The sequence below is a fragment of the Thunnus thynnus genome, chromosome 11, assembly GCF_963924715.1.
Source record: "Thunnus thynnus chromosome 11, fThuThy2.1, whole genome shotgun sequence".
Taxonomy (NCBI): Eukaryota; Metazoa; Chordata; class Actinopteri; order Scombriformes; family Scombridae; genus Thunnus; species Thunnus thynnus.
Window position 1 is genome coordinate 25027632 of NC_089527.1, and position 19967 is coordinate 25047598.

General features: G+C 40.4%; 1 protein-coding gene across 2 annotated transcripts in view; it reads right to left on the reverse strand.

The window, feature by feature from the left end:
• The window catches only part of fgf14 (fibroblast growth factor 14), a 133423-nt gene that overhangs the window by 106857 nt on the left and 6599 nt on the right, over positions 1–19967 (reverse strand). The window contains exon 1 of one of the 2 annotated variants that reach the window (XM_067604063.1): positions 17465–17609. The exons of the other annotated variant lie outside the window; for it this stretch is intronic. Within the exon in view, the coding sequence (XP_067460164.1) occupies positions 17465–17555 (91 nt within the window). The 5' untranslated portion in view covers positions 17556–17609. Of the gene's footprint in view, positions 1–17464; positions 17610–19967 lie in introns of those variants that run through there. 2 annotated transcript variants of the gene reach the window in all.

Consider the following 19967-nt stretch of genomic DNA (forward strand, 5'->3'; position numbering starts at 1 on the left):
CAACATGCTTTTCTGATACTCTGACTTGATGAAACATTGCTTTGATGTCAGCCATCAAAGCAACCGGCTCTTGTCTGAATCTGATGAGAACTCCAATGAGTGAGTTGGTAAGGTCTGGACCCTGCAGCAATTGGCAGTTAAGTGATGTTCCTTTAAAGACTGCACCACAGTCAAACACTACCCTTAAGGTTCCTTTCTTTGAGTGATACACTCCGTGATGTGGGATGTACCAGAGTTCTCCATCGCTTCGATGCAGCTGGTCGACTGGTACCACCTCAGCATAACCATTGACAATCATTTCTGTGAGGAAAGATGTATATTCATCATGAAATTTCTTATTCTTGGCAAACTTGCGTTTCAGGCTCTGGATGCGCTGCACTGCAATGCAACGGTTATTTGGCATGCTGGGCTTTTCTTGTGTGAAAGGTAAATCTAGGCAGTAGTGTCCATCTGTCACTTTTGCTGAGCGATTCACAATGTCCAAGAATTTTATATCTTCCCTAGACATTTCCTCTGTTTCCTTGCTGGTTCCTTCACTGAAGTCATGATTGTACTGTTTGACCAGTAGCTCCTCCAAGTTTACAATGGATATTCGATTGACAGCAGCAGCAGGGCAGCCATTTTCATCCCTTATGCTTTTGTCTCCTCTCAGGGGACCATAGATGACCCACCCCAGTAGGGTCCTCACAGCATATGGTCCATCCCCTTGGCTGTTGACCAGCTCCCAAGGTTCCAATACCTTTGAAGCATTTGTCCCGATGAGTAGGTCAATGCCAGAGTCTATTTCATGAATCTTGATATCCTTCAAGTAAGGCCATTGTGTCAGATCTTCTTGTCTGGGAATGTTGAGCTGGGAAATAGGCATGGTTTTATGTGTGAACACATCAGATATTTGAATGAAATAGTCTTTGTCCAGACTAGATATTTCCAAACCTGAGATATGATGACTGGTCACAGGCTTCACTTGGTTCATGGTACGTAAAAGAATATTGGTCCTTTGCCCTGTTATGTTCAGCCTTCTCATCAAGCTTTCTGTGCAAAAGGTAGATGTACTTCCATGATCCAAAAATGCATATGTTTGCAACACTGTGTCCCCCTTTTGGCTCTTTACTTGTACTGGTACAATGGAAAAGGTACAGTTTTCATCACCGGCCCCAATATGCCCACATGTATGAGGTGAGAGAACAGCATTACTCCCAGTTGCTTTTTCACTCTGTTCTGTATGTTCTGTTTTTTTTCCTTTGTCCTTTTGTTCAATGTGAAGTATTTCAGGATGATTTTGGTTGCACACATCACAAGTCAAACGACTCTTGCAGTCTTTGCTCATGTGTCCTATTTTTAAACATCCAAAACAGACTCCCTTCTCCTTTAAGAAGTCTATTTTTTCTCTGTGCATCTTCTTCCTGATCTGTGGACACCGCCCCAATGTGTGACCACTCTTGTTGCAGAACAAACAAGAACTTTGAGAATTGGTAGTAGATACATTTCCTTTCATTCCATTTGTTGTCAAATTTTCTTGTACTGATGTTTTTACAGGTGTTACAGCTGTTGCAAAACTGCTTCCTCTAGGTCTTGACTTTTCTCTTGTTTTAGTAGAGCCTTTGACAGTTGCAGCTGGCTTAGCATCCTGAATATTTCCAAAAAGTGGATCTGATAGTATCTTCACTTGTCTCTCTATGAAGTCTACCAGGTCAGGAAATCTAGCTCGGTGTCCACGCTGCTCCTGTAACTGACATGCTCTACTTCTCCACTTGTCTCTGAGCCTGTAAGGCAGTTTCAGAAGGATGGTCTTCATACTGGAAGCAACATTCATTTCCTCCATATAGGTGAGATGTTCCATTGCAGTGCAACAACCTCTAAGGAACAGTGAGAATGCTTGCAATGCTTCCACATCCTCTGATTTGATCACTGACCAGGCAAATGCTTTGTCCATATATGCAGTGGCAATCTTATGTTCATTACCAAAATGTTCTTTGAGCAGATCTTTTGCTCTTTGATAGCCCTGGGCTGGGGGCAGATGTTGACAGCTGCGGACTAAGTCTTTTGGATGCCCTCTTGTATATTGCTCTAGGAAATGCAAGCAGTCACTGTAGTCATCACACTTTTTTTCCACTCCTCTCTCAAATGCCCTGCGGAAAACTTCGTACTGTAAAGGATGACCATCATAAACAGGAATGACTCTTGGTGGTAAAGTAGAAGAGAGACTTTGTTGAGCCAGGAGAGCAGTGATGTCATTTTGCCTCTGTATTAGGTTACACATATCACCTTGATTGCCATCATTCAATACAGGGGGTGTAGTGCGAACATACCCCTGCATACGACTCTGTACATTTTGCCTTTGAGGAGAATACTGTATTAGATGGGTTGTATCATGAGGTCGAACAGATGGTCCGTGAGCTGTTTCTTTTGGTCTAACAACCTGTTGCTGGGAAGAAGAGTTAGTTTCAATCAACACATTCTGTCTTTGCTGCACTTGTTCTGGTAAATATTCATTTGTGTGTGGATTTAATTTAGCTGATGTTTCATTTTGAGCAGTTCCTTTTCTCAAATAAGAGTTCATCCCATCAGAAACTCTAGAGCTGCTTCTTGATCCCAAGGCCTCAAGTATGTTGATTTTTGCATTGGTTGCTGCCAGTTCAGTTTCTAGTTCCAGTTGCTCTTTCTTTCTTTTCAATTGTTCTTCTTGTGCCTCAAGCTCATGTTTTTTCTTCAGGGCAGCAACACGTTCCATGAGAGCAGCCTTTTCTGCCTGAGCTTTAATGCGAGCAGAGGATGTTGAAGATGCACGTGATGAAGAACTGGATTTGTGCTTTGATTTAGGTTTTGAGGCATTTGAAACGCTGTCATCAGGTCCAATGTCATCTGAATTTACTACACTTTGTAGTATGACACTTTCAGCAACGGAGTGTGCAATTTGCTGTCCAGCCTCAGGTAACCACACCTTTACATTTTGTATACACCCTTTAAAGATTTCCATTTTTCGTTGAAACCACTGATTTTGCTTTTCAAGTTCATCTTCAGGCAGTGGTAAATTCACCAGTGATTCATGGTTTTCCTTGGCTTCATCACAGAGCTTGATTAATTGAAACAAATTAGATTGTACTTCTCTTGCATTTTCCTTTGATTTCATGAGCTCTTTCAGCATTTCCATCAACTTGTTAACTTGTTTACATTTCCTGTTTCGTGTCTTTTGACAATTTGCAATGAACAATTCCAAGCCTTTGGCAGTGTGTTTGATAACCCTTTTTTCCTTTTCAACATCGTCATCTTGTGACTGAGCATCAGACTTAACAACAGACATATTTGTTCACTGTCCCTTTAAGACTTGTTGACGAAAGCCGTATGCTGCCGGCACAATGTTTCAAACAGCTGATCGATGTGCGATCGTAGCTTTCAGTCTTCAGTCAACCAACTCCATTATAATAGCCGTCTTCCAATACGGCTTTGCATATAGCTTCTCCAATAAAGCTTAATGCTTGCATGTACTCACTCAGTTTGCGGTTTTCAATCACCGTCAGGTAAGCGCAGGTGACCAAGATGTCCACCTGGTTTGGTAATGGCGGCGTCCTCTTTGTTGTTCCGCGTGACAATGCTCAGTCCGTCTGAATGACTCACGAGCTCCAATTTCACTCGAAGAGCGAGTTCTTACTTAGGTGTAATGGCAATTTTCATTTTTCGATGTCCTTTCTTTTCCTGTTTTTCCAGTTTGCCATTACTACACAGGTAGGTTAAGTTAGGAGTGATCTTACGCAGATTCAAGAACAGATTTTCCAGTCCGTTGGCTGCCGTTTAGTTTGTTGTTTTATTGAAGTCTTTGTACATGTCATGAACATACCGGGTTTCTATCCTGCCAGCTGTGCGTCTGTTCCCGATCTGTGAAGAACTGTATGTGCTCCACCTGCCTGTGCCTTCCGTTTCCTGTCACCTATGCCCCTTAAATATACAACCCTGTGCATCTCATGACCGCCACCCAGTGTCCAAAATAATACTGCAAGTTATAACTAAACAAATGACATGCCAACAATCAACATAAATGGCTCCTACACTTAGCATTCCCCGTTGCAATATGTTGAGTCACACACTTTGAGCCACTATTTCTCAAGCTTTTTCTTTATTATTTTATTTTATTATCATTTATAGGCTTTATTATTCTTTTTATTTAATATCGTATGCTTTATCATTTATCCTCAAGACATTAAGCTATTAATAAATGTCTTCATTTATCCTAAGAAGTTGTTGTGTGATTTCTTTGAGCACAGTAAACAGAGGTCACTGTTGGGACAAGAACTTACGTTTATGAGACTGATTCATTAATTAAATTGAATAAGGGTTAGTGCTTCCTCCTGGCACTAACAAATTCTAACCAAAAAGGGAGGTGGTGCCAAGACGAGGTTATGTTTTATATTAATAAAAGTGTTAAACGTTACAACAGCTCTTTGTTTTAAAGCGGTACAACAGCAGAAAGCCATCACTTTAGCAGTGTGCCTCTGGCTGTATGATTTGTAGTAACACGTACGGTGGCTCAATAACAAACACACACACACACACACACACACACACACACACACACACACCAATATGTTCAGTCTGGTGTGTTTGATAAAGGTTAAAGACGCTACATTCCTGTCATCAGAGCCACAGGGAACATGACCCAACTTTCGCGCCATATAGCACCAGTGACATGCTAATGCGACTGCATCATATCTCGCTCACAGATGATGGCCTGGAAACACATTTTTTTCCACATTATTATTACTGAAAGTACAAATAAACAGAACAGTGACAGTGTCCAAAAATTTTAGAAATGATATATAATTGCTCCGACCAATCAAAGTCCTCCCATGTTCAACGCTTCTCTTCTTTTTGTCTGTATAAAAATCACAATATTGGAAACTAATGATTTCCATGAATGTTGATTTTGTGTCGTACCACATTCCCCATTTTTGAGTTGTGCCATTATTTGGTTTTTCAAACACACTTCATTGGTTTGTCAGCTTCATTTTCTACAGTACTTGTTGGTCTTATTTCATTTGATCTGCATCAGTATTCTTTCCACTTCCTTTATTTTGTATTTCTATCAGGCCCTATCAAGCATGAGGTTTTGCCGCTTGTCCTCATCATGTTGCTCTCAGGACAACAGGATCACTCGTGTGCAAACATTATGTCCAATCACTCCGGTCTACACAGAAGAATTTTAAAATTGACTTGTAATTGTGCCAGGATTTTGTAATATCATTATCCTGATTTGCCACTTTCGTCATCATTTAGGGAAAAAGTGAACCTTTCTATCCCATCACCTTGAGGGAAAGTCAGACAAACTCTGGGAAGCCTTTTTCCTGTTTCTGCATGCAGTGTGAACGTAATATATGTTCTTTTCTCATGACAAGTTTTACTTTAGTTAGTACTTTTAAACTTCCACAAAAACAATGGCTTGTCTAACAAAAAACACTGAAAATGTACATACAAATAATATCACTAATTTCACAATTATATAAATATTCTGAACTACATGGTATTTACATGCACACACATCAACAGTACACAGCTTTGGCTGATAAATGAGATTACATGTATTTTAGCAAAAGTAGTCCTAGCTACTTTTGCTAGTTGCTAAATTGTAGCAACTGTTACAATTATGTTTTATTTGTTACAGTATTTGTTAAGAAATATTTATAACGGTTAAAGTATAATGTCACTTCAACAAATAACCAACCAATATTCTGAGAGTAAATATTAATTACACTTTCAGAAAAGCATAACAGATATCTTTTTTCCTTTTGAAAACCCATTTTCATATTATTTATACCAGTTGAAGGTAGTATAACATTATTAATTACACCATAAATCATAACTTACACCTGACTTATTGTTAGCATGAAAATGTGAGTAACGTCTACTCTTCAGTGAACTAAACTGACTTTTTTTTCCTGGATAAAGGCACCGACTACTGTTGTGTATGGATAGATATCATTGTGCAGCCATCTTGGATGACACTGTGATAAAACTCTCTTCAAGGAAGAAACATTAGCATGTTACTCTTGACATGACTTGAAATAAATAGGTGAGTGATACCTGGAGGGTTTTGGTCTGTCCATTAACCTTTAGACCATTTACAGTGGTGCAGCTGTCTATGCAGTAGAAGCTGATCCATTAGATCTACAGTGTGACTGTACTGGAACTGTTCCAAGGGCTCTGGTGAGCTATATAGGAAACAAAACTGAAATAGCTTTAGATACACTCATAGTGTGTTAAATTGTTTGTTTTCAACACGAGCATAAATCAATGTTACGGTGTTACAGTAATACACATATCTCTGCAAGTTATAAAACCACAACACTACTTTGGGTTGGATCCAGATCCAGCATAATACTGGAGAGAGGCAGAAGAGAGGAGAGAGGAGAGAGAAGAGGAGAGGGGAGGAGAGGAGAGGAGAATAGAGGAGAGGAGAGGAGAGGAGAGGAATCACTACCAAACAAAGAACCACCAAAAACCTGTGTGTGATAGATGAAAGGCTAAGCAGCTAGCTGACATTGACCATAGGTTTCCAAGGGAACACTTTAAAACCTCGGCTATTTCGCCCATTTTGGCAGCCTGGATGGAATTCTGACATCTACATCCTTGTTGAGGAGCTATGTGGTCAATGACTGTGGCAAGCACCGTATAGTTTACTAGTTAACTGCAGTGAAAAGTGCTTCTCATAGCAGGATATTTTGAATGCATGAGAAGGTGAAAATTAGTTTAAACTGTCCTTTTAAGAAAATATGGGTATTTTTCATCACTGAGCCTTGTCAATACAGAGCAGCTTTATGTCACTGGGGACCACTTTGGGCCCCTCATGTAGACAATCAGACCATGGAGCTTTTCAGATTGTGTCATGCTGACTTGTATAGCTAAAATTATAGCTCTCCAGGTTTCTTTCAGCGGTAGCTAACTACTCCTTTTAAAAACATCTCCACTATAATCACGTCAGCTTTCAATCTAAATAGGATTTTTTAGTGAGTGAGAGGATTATTTAAGAGTTGTTACTGCACTGAATAAAGGAAAAGGACTGCAGTAAGAGTGTAAAAAGAGAACATGGAGGACAGCTGGGCAGGTATCAATACCAGTAAAAAATGTTATTTTTGGGAGAAAAGTACAAAAAAACTGCCTGGAAGTTTTGTTTTCATTTCAGTGAAAATACAGTACATCAAGATAAACATGACTATAATAAAACTAAGGACCTCAGAGAAATATGTATGACGTTCAAATACTAAAAGCAGCAACAACTGCGCAGGAGTCAGGAGTTGTTACCAATTTAACTCCGGTTCTCGCTACCAATCCCTGAGGACAACACTCTTGTCCGTGAGTCACTGATCTCAAACACAGAGGAAAGCTTGCCACCTGCTGTGTCAGGTTTCTGAGGTTCGGCTTTAGTCAAAGCATTTACTGTCAGAAATCATTTGAAAGAACATCCTCCCTTACAAAGAGAGTATATCTAGTTTGTCGTCGTCTTTGTTAATTCTAAAATTACCGCAAATCATCGTTATTAAAACAAATGTTTTATGACAGATGCGAATTCACACACCTCTGCACCAGCGCTCAGAGTTGACCTTTCATTACTTTTACTGATGCTCTGTTAATGATGCAGAGTTTGGAAAACTTGACACTGACCTGCTACTATAACAATATCCGCCCCCGGAGTGAGTAACGTCTGTTCCCTATTAAATCCAGAAAGCATGACTACATTGTTACAGTAGACAAGGACATCAACATGCCATGTATACTCTTCATATTACATAGTAATATCAATCTGTGCTGATTATTTCAATTTCAAACATAGTACCTGTAGTTGACAATGTTGACTACATTACACTGAAATGTCCCAGCAGTGTCTTCTTACCCTGAACCCTGTGACAAATGCTCTCTCTGGAGACAAAAGCCCTTCACACACCCATTAAAACCGTCCTCATCCACTTTCACAATGTTAACATCAGTTGTACACAGAGGCATTTCTGACACCTCACCATGCATTTTTTTTAGTAATAATGATGAACTTCAAACGGTGCATCCATCTGTGTCAACTCTGCTGTACAACTGTTCAAACTTCTGGTCCTGTGAATCAATAATCTCATCGTCTAACTGCGCTATTCTCACTTGCTCTCTCTGTCTATCGTTCTCATCACTTTGTCATTTCGTTGTGAATCAGAGTTATTCTGTGCGTCAGCCCACAGGAGCTCAGCAGCTCCAGGAAAATCACAGTAGTTCCACAGCAGCTATTATGTATCCGGTCCTTTGAGATCCTGGAAGTAGTGAGTGTTAAGATGTGTCATATGTTAGAGGGAACCTGCTTTGTGTTACACCTCTGCTCCTCACACAATGCCGCACCTTCACTCACTGAAGTGGGGCATATGTCACACAGCTCCTGCTATTAAGGGCAGAGGATGAGCCAAATTACAAGATGATTTATAGAGCCTCTATAAGACACAGGGCAGAAAATCAAGTTGGAGAAAAGCACAGGCTTTACTATCCTTGTGTGATTACTATTTTGAGATGTGATGTGAATTTCCCGGTGTTCCTGGAGAAGAATGGAGCTATCAGGATTGAGCATGTCCTTGGTAAAGCCATTTACTGTATAAACTAGTGAGGTCAGTGAAATTATGGAAGTCCTTGAAATTAATCTGTTATAAGAAGCTTAAAGCAATAGTTCGATAATTTGGGAAATATTCTTATCGGCTTTCTTGCTGAGAGTTAGATGAGAAGACTGATACCGTACTCGTAGTCAGTCAATATAAGGCTACAGCCAGCCTGTTAGCTTAGCTAAGCATACAGACTAGAAGCAGACGGTAACAAAATCCACCTGCCAACACCTCTAAAGCTCATTTATTAACACCTATCTTGTTTGTTTAATCCATACAAAAACCGAAGTGTAAAATTGACATGTTGCTGTTTTACAGGGGGTTGTGTCTGACTATTTCTTGGCTGTGAGCCATTCTTTAAAGAAAAAGTTCAACATTTTGGGAAATGCGTTTAGACACTTTCTTGCTGAGAGCAACATAAGAAGATTGATACCACTCACATGTCTGTACACTATGACTGAAGCCACCACTGCCTGCAGCTGGCTAACTTAGCTCAGCATAAAAACTGGAAACAGGTGGAAACAGTTTGCTTGGCTCTGTCAAAAAGTCACAAAATCTACCTACCAGCACTTCTAAAGCCAATTCATTTACGTGTTATATCTGATTTGTTTAATCGATACAAAAACTGAGGTCTAAAAACTATAACTGCTCGTCTATTTCTGGGCTAAGGTCAGAAACTTCCTGGGGTCTCTGCTGTTTGCCTGGAATCTGGTCCTGGTTAAGAATAGTCATTTTTAACATATGGTTAAATAGTGCATGACACAAAACACAAAGTAACTTCAAAGGTGTCCAGACAGTAACATCTATCTTAACTCAAGTTCTACAGTTTCTCACATACAGTAAAATTGTGTTTAAAGTCGTCTTACTGTAATTTCTAGTGTTGTGAGATTAGACATTGATCTCAGTGTCACATTTAAGGGTACAGTCAACATATCACTCATGGCCTAACAAGAAATTTCACTCACCTTAAATGACTCAAAATGACTGAGGACAAGAAAGTTCATAAAACTGACAATTGAGAAACAATTTATTACTCTATCTAAAGTTGTTCCTTCAAATCTGACAAGACCGTGTCAGTTCCCATCCACAAATGGCCAATTTCACCCTTCTGTGTCAAACATAACTCAAAACAGCCACAGAAACAAAGCTGCCATCAGAAACTGTGGCAAGGAAAAAAGTGTGAAACGCTTTCAAGCATTTGTTAGCAGAGGTTCCTCGGTGTGACTGCTTTGATTATGCTTTGTATATGGCATGTAGCCCGCCTAATAAAAAAAACACATAAAACACTCACTAACACATCCGTCTAATTTTGCTAAATCAGCATCATTCACAGTAATCACGTTGTAACTCTCATTCAACCGCATGATGTTCTTCACAGCAACCTGTCACACCGCAGGTAGCAAACTGTGTCTATGACTCACTTCACAAAGCAATCAACTAATCATCGCTCCTCACTCACATTTTACCTGCACTTCATTCTGAGGATATCTGTCTGGCCTTTAACAAGGTTGTAACAAATATAGCAGGTATTCAATCTGCTTTATAAATGTTGTGTATATAAAATTGATAATGTTCTTCAACACCAACATTGAACAAAACAGAAATGGGGTTTTTTTTAGCTTGAAATGTTTTAATACATTTTCCAGGAAATGAAAAGTCCATTAGATGGTCTACCAAACAACAATACAGCCTTTTAAAGTGGTTACCAGGGCTACCACAGTTTGTTCGAAACAACAATATTATCTCTAATGTCTTCACTGTACTACTGTAAGTGCAAATGACAGAAAAGGTAGCCTGCTTACACCATTAGCTTGAAACACAAGTGTATCCTCAATGCTTTACTTCTATTTGGAAAGACTGACAATTTCATTGTGTTATTATCTGGTATACAAGCTCATATTGACCTATGAGCTGACAGAAAGTGGATCAGATTAGACAAGTTGGCTTTAAAGACCAGACAGAATAGGTCAAAAACAGGATATCAAGTGACTCTCTAGTAAAACTGAATCCTGTCCTTCAGTTGTGTCTACTGTCTTATGTATCATATCAGATCACATCAACCACTACTGTGTGTGTGTGTGTGTGTGTGTGTGTGTGTGTGTGTGTGTGTGTGTTTGATTTGGTGTTAATTTTTAATTGTTGTATTTCTGTATTTTTAAACTTTGAACTGCCGTTGTGTATGAAAGTTACTATACAAATAAAGATGACTTGATTTGACTTGATATGTTTAAATACAGAATTACCATTTTAGTTTAAGTTCTTAAAAAGGACAATGACTCAGTTCTCAGAGAGAATAGAGAGAAATTAGACACAGGACATCCCCACAAGTGCCATACAGACTAGAGTAAGAGACATGTCATTTCACCACATCACGGCATTTTAATTTTTATACACAGACACATAAACACACACTTTCACTAACAAACCACCAAATAAGACAAATAAAAAGATGTTATCCATCACAGAATATATGAGAGAACTAAACCATTTCATGGTGCCTCTTCTTCAAGTGGAGTCCCATCAGGCCTAACCTTGAGGGAACAGAGAGCAGCTCGATGTACGGCCTGTGAAACCATCCACCTGCAGGTCCAGTGGCCAGAGTCACCCTCAAAGGCACCCAGCCAGGACCGCATGGGCCATCATCCCTCTCACCACTGCAAACAGGAGCATCTGGGAACTATCTAGAGCATCCTAGGGGATGCTTCATGTAAATTCAGTTGTTTTTTTTTAGTTTTTAAAAATCCCTTTACCCTTGTACACCCTACTTCCCTCTCTCTGTATGTATGTATAGTGATACAGTACATTCACCTTATTATCTGAGTTGATTTGTATGTAAACTTGATTGTCTCTCAGAAGGAGGTAGAATGGCAGTCAGGGACTTGAATCTCATCACCCCTGCGGGTCATATTTCTCAAGAGCAGGATAGAGACAACGCAAATTAATCCACTGTGGAACTGATGATGTTGCTGTCATTATCACACCCAAAAAAGATGAGAGTGAAACAATGTGTCTTGTTGTCTTGTGACCCACTGCAGTGACACAAAGCGCCATCCCTTTCCGATTACTCGCTCACAGCATTTCTGAGGTTTTACATGAGAAGAAAATAATTTTTGACAACCACAAAATTTTGCTTTACATTAATGCCACACTTCCATCCTCTTTCCCTATATTAATTGCAATATAAGGATGAATACACTGTCAGCTGTGGACTCTCAAATATACTGCAGTTTAGCCATTTAGAAACTTACTGCAATGTTTCTGTATGAAACCTAGCAACGTACCACGCTGGTTGGAGGAGGATATTTTTAGCCAACCCTGCTGTTATTCTAATTGTAGGAGTTGTTTGAATCGTACCCATCCCGTTTAATTACAGTGCTTTTCCTTTGTTACCATAAATTAAACTAGTGTGTGTATTGTACACAAATGAATCAAGCAACTTTTAACTGTACAAAAATTCTGGCCCCTTTTTCTTCTTTAACAGACTTGATTTTTTGGAAAGAACAGAATTGGAGATGTATTGCTCTCATATTGATCTGAGGCCAGAACTGCATGCAGAAAGGACAACAGCAGCAGAATCTAGTTATTAAAATGCACATGCAATTTCAGATGACACTCTACTCGGCGACGAATAGTGAGCACACAGTGAAAAGAATATTTTACGCACAGAGATTCATAAATCTGATATGACAGCAAACAACATCTAGACAGATGAAATTTCATCTTATCACAGGGTCATTAAATATGCTGAATGCAAAGGCAGTAGTAGTTAAAAATATATTAGCAGCCTCATAATCAACTTGTCAAATACAGTTTATAACAATGTAGATCATGTAAACTTAAGTCTTTTAAAGAAAATGACATTGTCCAAACAAGTACCTTTGATTTATCTATGTCCCTTCTTATTCAGAGCTTTTATGATTTTACATAATGTGAGCCACCACAAATCTAAATCCACAGATGCCACAAATCCAAACATTTAAATTGTAGTCTTTTTTTAGTCTAATCGTAGTCTTTAGTGCCAATACGAGATTAGATGGTTGACCATGCCAAAGACTCAAATAAATGATCTCAGGTCACAGCTTCAGTGTGAGGTCAAGATAGAGCATTAAAGCTTCTGTATACCCACGGAGCAAACAAGAGCAATATAGCCTTACACTGCTGAAGCATCTGGATCTGCCTCCTGGCTCTGTCACACACCATAGAGTTGCGTTTTACTTGATACGCTATGAACCATCATCACGTGGATGCCTGGGTGTTCTGTGACCTGTACTGTCAGTTTGCTGTCAATGAGCCGCTGCTGTGCTACTCTGAGGAAGCCACCTACTGACTTCACACATCCACTTCAATTCTGCTCTTTCAGCAAACCTGGATACACTTCGCTGTCTACGTTTACAGCATTCGATGTTTCACGAAACCTACAAAGCTCAAAATATGTAAGAGAGCTCCGATCAAACGTCCGGCTTTATTACTTATGGCAGTTTATGACATAACTTTCTCCTCTAACGTTTACCACCAAATGCCCTCATTAGACCGCCGTCGTTCATCGTGGCTATATGTGCCGTTCAATGACATTTATAAAGTTTCAAGATGACAGCTATGCGGTCATTTGCACGACCATTACTGCTACACATGCAGGCTGCAGGGTGAAACTTACTGTATCTCCATCCCTTCCACTGAGCTAGTTCATTACTTAATTGACTTAATGAAGTATATTCACTCAAAGCCGTGTAGCTATGCTGGGATATGAGAGTGGGAATTAAGGGTAGGCCAGCAGTTGTACTCGACGACCAACCCTAAGGACAATCTACTATAGATGAGACAAAGATCTTGCTGGAAAACAGTAGCACAGCTGAGAGAATATTAACTACTCAGTGACTTTAAAGGCTTAGTGAGACTTTATTGGGAAGTAGTTGTGCAAAAGGGCTAAAAGTGGATGTGTAGTCTTTATATAATACCAAACTGCCACGTATGCACTAAGGAGGTGAGTAGATTTGTTTACAACTTTGACCCAACGTTTTAATTACATCATCTCTCGGTGGTTTATCTTACCCACAGCTTCATGAAGCAAAGTGACAACTTGTTCAGTGCAGATGACTCCAAAGGGAGGAGATGCCTTAACTCGTGTAATGTTTGTGCCATGCACTACCCATTAAGCCACACAGAAACACAGCACTCATGGCATCTGGCCTCTATATAAAACAATGTGGTCTATACAAAGAAATGTTATATATATGTATCTACAGCTGAGACTAATGCATTACCACTTAGTTTGAGAGTGAATACTTACTTGCCCTCTTTCTGTACATTGAATGAATGTCACAATGTGAGTAAAATTCAAAGGGATGCAGACAGGTTTTAAGGATGATGATACTAGAGAGAAAGAGGAACAACTGCAAACAGAAATAAGTGAAAATGATCAAAGAAATGAGATGTTTCATACTTTGACGACATATCTACCATGACTCTGAGAAAACACTGAAGGCTGACAAACATGCAACTTCTAAAAGCACTAGCATGAATTTTTAAATCACCTAATAAGTAAGCCATGATGTATCACTTTAAATGCGATGATGCTGGAAAACAAGTCTCTGACATGATTATACCATTACTTTCCAATCTGTACTTCTGCAACAATGGTAGCTTTGATCCAGTTGCAGCTTCTGCTCTTTGTTTAGAATTGTTTCTGAAGAAAACTGTTTCCATATAGACTACAAACACAGCTGTGTCAACCTTATATTTTCAGCTACTAAAAATTTTGAAACACATAATGACAGGCACCTATAGACAAACTCTCCACACACATGACCTCACATATTACAGAAAACACAAGACGCATAAAGAATTGACGCTCTCCTCTGAACCTCTTCAGATGGCCTGGTGATGTACGGTGCCAGTCAAAAGTTTGGAGTGTGTCTATGTTGACAAAGACTGACAGTCTTATTGATACAGTCCGGTTGGCTTAGTCTTTCTGTGTTCTCTCAGATATGTTGTGTTACTAAAAATACAGAGCTGGAGCACCATATCTAGGCCTTTGCAGTTCAGGCTTAGTGAGCAGTACACTGGAAACACCTGCCTCTGCTGACAGAGGGCCACACAGAGGATTCTCCGTCCTACTACGAAAAGATACTAGAAAATCCTCTGAAGCTGTTTAAGGGACCTCCATAGCTTAAACAGATCTGTTGTTGGATTTATTTGACAATTAATGTTCAATTAGTTGGCATCTTTACAAGCACCCCACTGACACAGTCTGCATATCGGTCTTTACTTCATTTTCCAGTGTTCTACAAGCTCTATTTACTGCATCGGCACCATTCCTGACCATATTGTGCCAGCACTATCAGTTTAAGTGAATTCAATAATGAACTTCCACAAGTTGGGTTACTCTCACTTTGGAAGCCACATGGCTTCAAATTTCAGACACCTGACAGCAAGTCTCAACTTTGATCCATTGGCTGCATGGTGCTGAGCTTTTTTTTAAAAATGAGTCGGGAAGCCTACAGCGAAGTCCAACTTTACTTTTAAAGTTATCAAACAAAGAGAAACGTCCTCCCCTCCTCTGAGTAATGTCTTTGTACTCCCTCATGGCAGGGTTGCACAGCTCTGATCAGTTTGATCTCCGACTGTGATTGGCCACCGCAGCGTGACGTCAGGTTGCGTTTCTCCAAAAGTTGACTCTGGATCAACTTTCTCGCTGCAGGCCGGTGCGGTGCCGCTGCAGCCAAAATCCCCACAGCCTAAACGTACTATTTCCATTCAAATGAATGAGAGGACTGGTATTTTCACCAAAATGCCTGATTTGGTCTGTGTTTTGGTTAGTGTCTTGCTGCAGCACTGAGCCTCGGTCAGTTATCACCCTATACTCTACTGTGGTTTAGTCCCAGATTGTGCTTTTCATGTAATCAGCATTTTTAAACGTGTGCACCGATGATTTCATGCAATGCTATCCTTTTTTTTGCAAAAGATTAATACCAGCTAAATTAAACACACACACACACACACACACACACACACACACACACATACAAAGGGCTGTTTGACAACACTGAGAAAAGTTTTGGAGACATTTCCTGATTCCTCAGGGTCATTTAACCATACTGACTAAAAGATATTAAGTCTGCTACACTGAATAAAATATGTTCAATTCCAAGTTGTGATGCTGTTTCTGAAACCAAACATAGATGGCAGCCGGAAGTGACGCATCTCCTTGCTAGGAAAAATATGCGTTGGCACAATTTATATATTAAAATATACAATAATAGAAAAAATATACATAAACATATAGACAGTATACATATGTATAAATAACTAGATTAACATGAATGTGATAATTCATTTTTCTATTTTGTTGTTGTTTCCTGCTACAAGCTACACTTGTCTTAAAAAGGTAGTGGTGGTGGTGTTAGGGGGGTTGAATAGGTTAAAAATAGTCTTAATTGTGCAGACCTTTGAGTAATTCTAGTCCTGATGTTTGAAAAGTCTTGGAAGAATTTAGAAATGTCTTCAAATCAGTTGTAAGTGTTGTCAAACAACCTGCAAGGTTTTCAAAGCTTAGCTTGTGTATCTGTCTCAGAGAGAAACAAGCTAGCTCCTCTGTGACTTGAACGTCTAAAATATAGAAATCGAGAGACACGCTGAAGCTAATTGTTTCTGTTCACACCAAACTAGGTTAACCACCGTCCACGATAGCTGATAGTAGACAATGTTTTGACGTTGCTCCTGCAGTGTCAGCAAGGCAAACTGGTCCCGCTACAGTGTGATGATGATATACTGCAGCTGCAGTGTCGAGGAACTGTACTGCTGCTGAGCACATCATCTTCAAACCCTCAGCATGAGGTAACAAGTAGCCCGCACTACATGCTGTCCACCTGGGGCTTTTCTGTCGTACCTACAACAGCCTGTTGAAATAAACATTGTTCATTCTGCAATGTGTTGCATTGTATTAGAAACAGCATATAATTAATGCTGGCAGTGAAGGCATCGGCTTGTGCATTGATTATCCACACACATACTACACACACACACACACAAAAAGTCAAGAATCTCAGTCGAAACGATGTCGACTGCTCAGGTGCAGGATTTGCATCAGTGCAGTGGAGCCCTTCGACATGCACTATTCGCACCTCAGCTGCCCCTGGCTTCTTCAACACTAAATCAACTCAAGTGCTGATATAAAATCATGTTTCCCTATAGGCCCGCATGATGAGTACTGGCCTGCAACAGCCGAGAGATAGACATGAAAGAATAGTCTGTCTCCTCCGGCTGGCTTGCTAAAAAGACATAGCGAGTAGCCCATTTAATCGAGAAGTGGTGTTGCAGAGGGGGGAATGCTGCTGCAGTAAGCCCCGGGATGGAATAATCTGGTTATAGGGAATCACGCTGGACAGAATAACTATGCGTGGATTTGATCCGCTGAAATAACATCTAGCCCGTGTGTGTGAGAGTGTGTGAGAGCGCTATATAAAAAGTTAGGAGATCATGGTGCCGTGGCGATGCGGGGGGGGGGCTGCTTGTGTGTGTGTGTGTGTGTGTGTGTGTGTGTGTGTGTGTGTGTAATGTGCGCTGCGCGTCCCCAAACCTGGGCTCGCCGATAGTAGCTGCACAGAATAAGTTGTTCCTCCCTCCCAGCTCCTCTGCATGATCCACTCGCTGCATAAATGATTGCAGATCTATCACTATTACAACAAACAAACGAATAACGCAGATACACGCACACACACACTCTCCCTCGCTCTCTCACACACACACACACACACACACACACATACACACACTCACACTCACGCGTGCACGCACGCACAACGCCGGTTCACAACGAAACGGAGGAGTAGGCATAATGGTGATGAGCTTACCACTTGGATTCTTGTTTTTCTTAAGACTCTTGCCACAAAGACACTGCAGCATATGCGTTCCTTTGCTGAAAATGTTCCAAAGAAACCACATTGATTTGGGCGAAGAGCAATCCAGTGGCTTAAACACCCAGATATAGATGAGATCCTTGCGGTTGCATAATAACACAATTGGATCAGTTCTCCAGGACAAGGCTGCCAATTGTATCATAGAAAAATAGGTATATCCAACTCCTATGCGTTTTCATTCACGTGGCAAAATATTCAGTATCTGTCAGACTTCGTAATAACGGTGTGTTTTCTTCTTCTGGCGTATAAAGGATGCCTCCTCAACTAGTCGATAATAGAAAATATACTCTGTAAATTGCATGTGTCGCACCGGGAGGAGACGGGCCGCCAGTAAACAAACAGAACTAACGTGAAAACAGTAAAACACGGTGGATTTCCGAGGAGAAAATCATTGCCTATTAGTTCATCACTCTGAGGAGAGGAGGGTGGATCTGCACAGCATCAAAAGCCAAGGGAGGATGCATCCTATGCACAGACTGCTGCAATGATAGCCCCAACAAAACACCACATTGCCGGATCAAGTCCAATTCGTTTCTGCTATAAACCAGCTTGTTTGGTGAGGTCAGACAACACCAGCCGCAGTTTTCATCTCTTACAGTCCCACACTGCAACGTTTCTGTTGAAGCCAGACTTGGGTTTCTTGGTGTGTGTGTATGTGTGTGTGTGTGTGTGTGTCCGTGATTCCTGGAGTGTGCGTTTCTTCCCTTTTTGTGGGGTATTTTCCTCAAGCCGTTTTCAGCGCCACGCCACTGGCATCTCCAAAAGTACGGTGCGCCTGTACGAAAACATTTGCATGAATTTCCTTTTAGCGTCGGACCTCTGTTAGAAATAGACGGGGAGGAGGGGTTAAATTGAAAGATTGGCTTTCCATTACGTAAACACGTGGTTTCTGCGCCGTCATATCAGTGATGCTCTCGGAAATCTTTATGATCCGACTCAGACTATTGTCACAAGCCGTATACCGGCTTAAATTCTTGGAAATTACGGTGTGTATGAAGTAGATCGTGTGCGTTTGCGGGGCATTAGTGCACCGCACGTCAAAGAGTCCACATATACATCACTCGTCTTCATTCAATTTCTACTCGATGTGTCATTTCTTTGCTCCCGGCGCCTTAAGTTGTTGCAGCTTTGATGTATGTTAATCGAGTAATTGCGCACACAGGTGTTAAAACTCACCTGCTGTAATATGGTTGATGGGGACGCTTTACGTGAGTGTGTGTGTCAAGCATTGCTAAAGCAGAGCTGCAGCCTATAGGGCACTGCAACAGATCATCTATTACTTCGGCAGGTTGAATGAATTCAATCCAACAATTGCAGCAGAAAATATGTATTCACCATAGAAGTTAATGCAGAAGATTGCAAGGTAGAAAAACGTATGTTTAAAACTATTTGATCCGCCAGTAAATATGTAATTACAGGGTACACATTTCAAGGGAAAAATTCTGGGTCATTTATTTGACAAAACATTCATATGTAAAATTGTGTGTTTATGTTTCTGTTCTGTTCATTCATCTCTGAGGACCGAGGGCCAGTAAGTGTTGCTCATGACGACTGTTACCACTGTGTGACTCCATTTCTCCATGGGTTTAAAGGTTTTCCATCACAGACTAAAGGGGGAGGAGAACATTGTTTTCCCTAATCATACCTGCCTTGCTAGGTAGGGGTTGTGTGTGTGTGTGTGTGTGTGTGTTTGTGCAAAGGCAAAATTCATTTTTTTTCCCACCGAAACCATTTTATATTGGATTTGGCTCCCGTAGTGTTTTTGTCCCTCTGTTGTATGTGTTTTCCGTACTTCAGATCTAATAATCCTGGATCTGTCAGCGTGACTCCCTCTCAGCACAAATGGCAGAAGTCAGTTGGTCTGCCAGTGTTTGAAAGTGGACCCATTAGTTGTTCAGTATTGAGCTCACCCACAGGTGTTGGACACAGTTTGCCAGTAAGTCATCCTCGTTAAGGCTGTCATACAAAGAAAAACAAATAACCAACGTAATGACTGCAAACGACCCATTTAGAACTGATCCTGTGATTTTGAATTTGAGAAGGATGAGTATTGAGTTATTTTACTCATATAGTGATTTGCTGTAAATAAACTTAAGGAAAAAGGTTGATTCATAATGAAACAGTGTTGCATTAGATCACTTATTGATCCATCCATTCTCCAAATTACCTCTAAAACTAGCACGTAACACTTTGACATGTATTACTGCCATGTTATGTTTGCAAAATGTACATCTCACAACTCTTGAGATAATCATTTTTTAATAGTCATGTTTTTTGTGGACAACTGATGACACATTACAGTTGAACTCCGCGTTATTATCAGAAGCTGCTTTTGTCCGATGTAACGTTGAGTGAGTGGAACAGACAAAAAGCCGAGGTTTGTGTAAACAATATTAACCACAGCGCAGGAAGCTTGATGTGAGACTGGAGGGGTTCA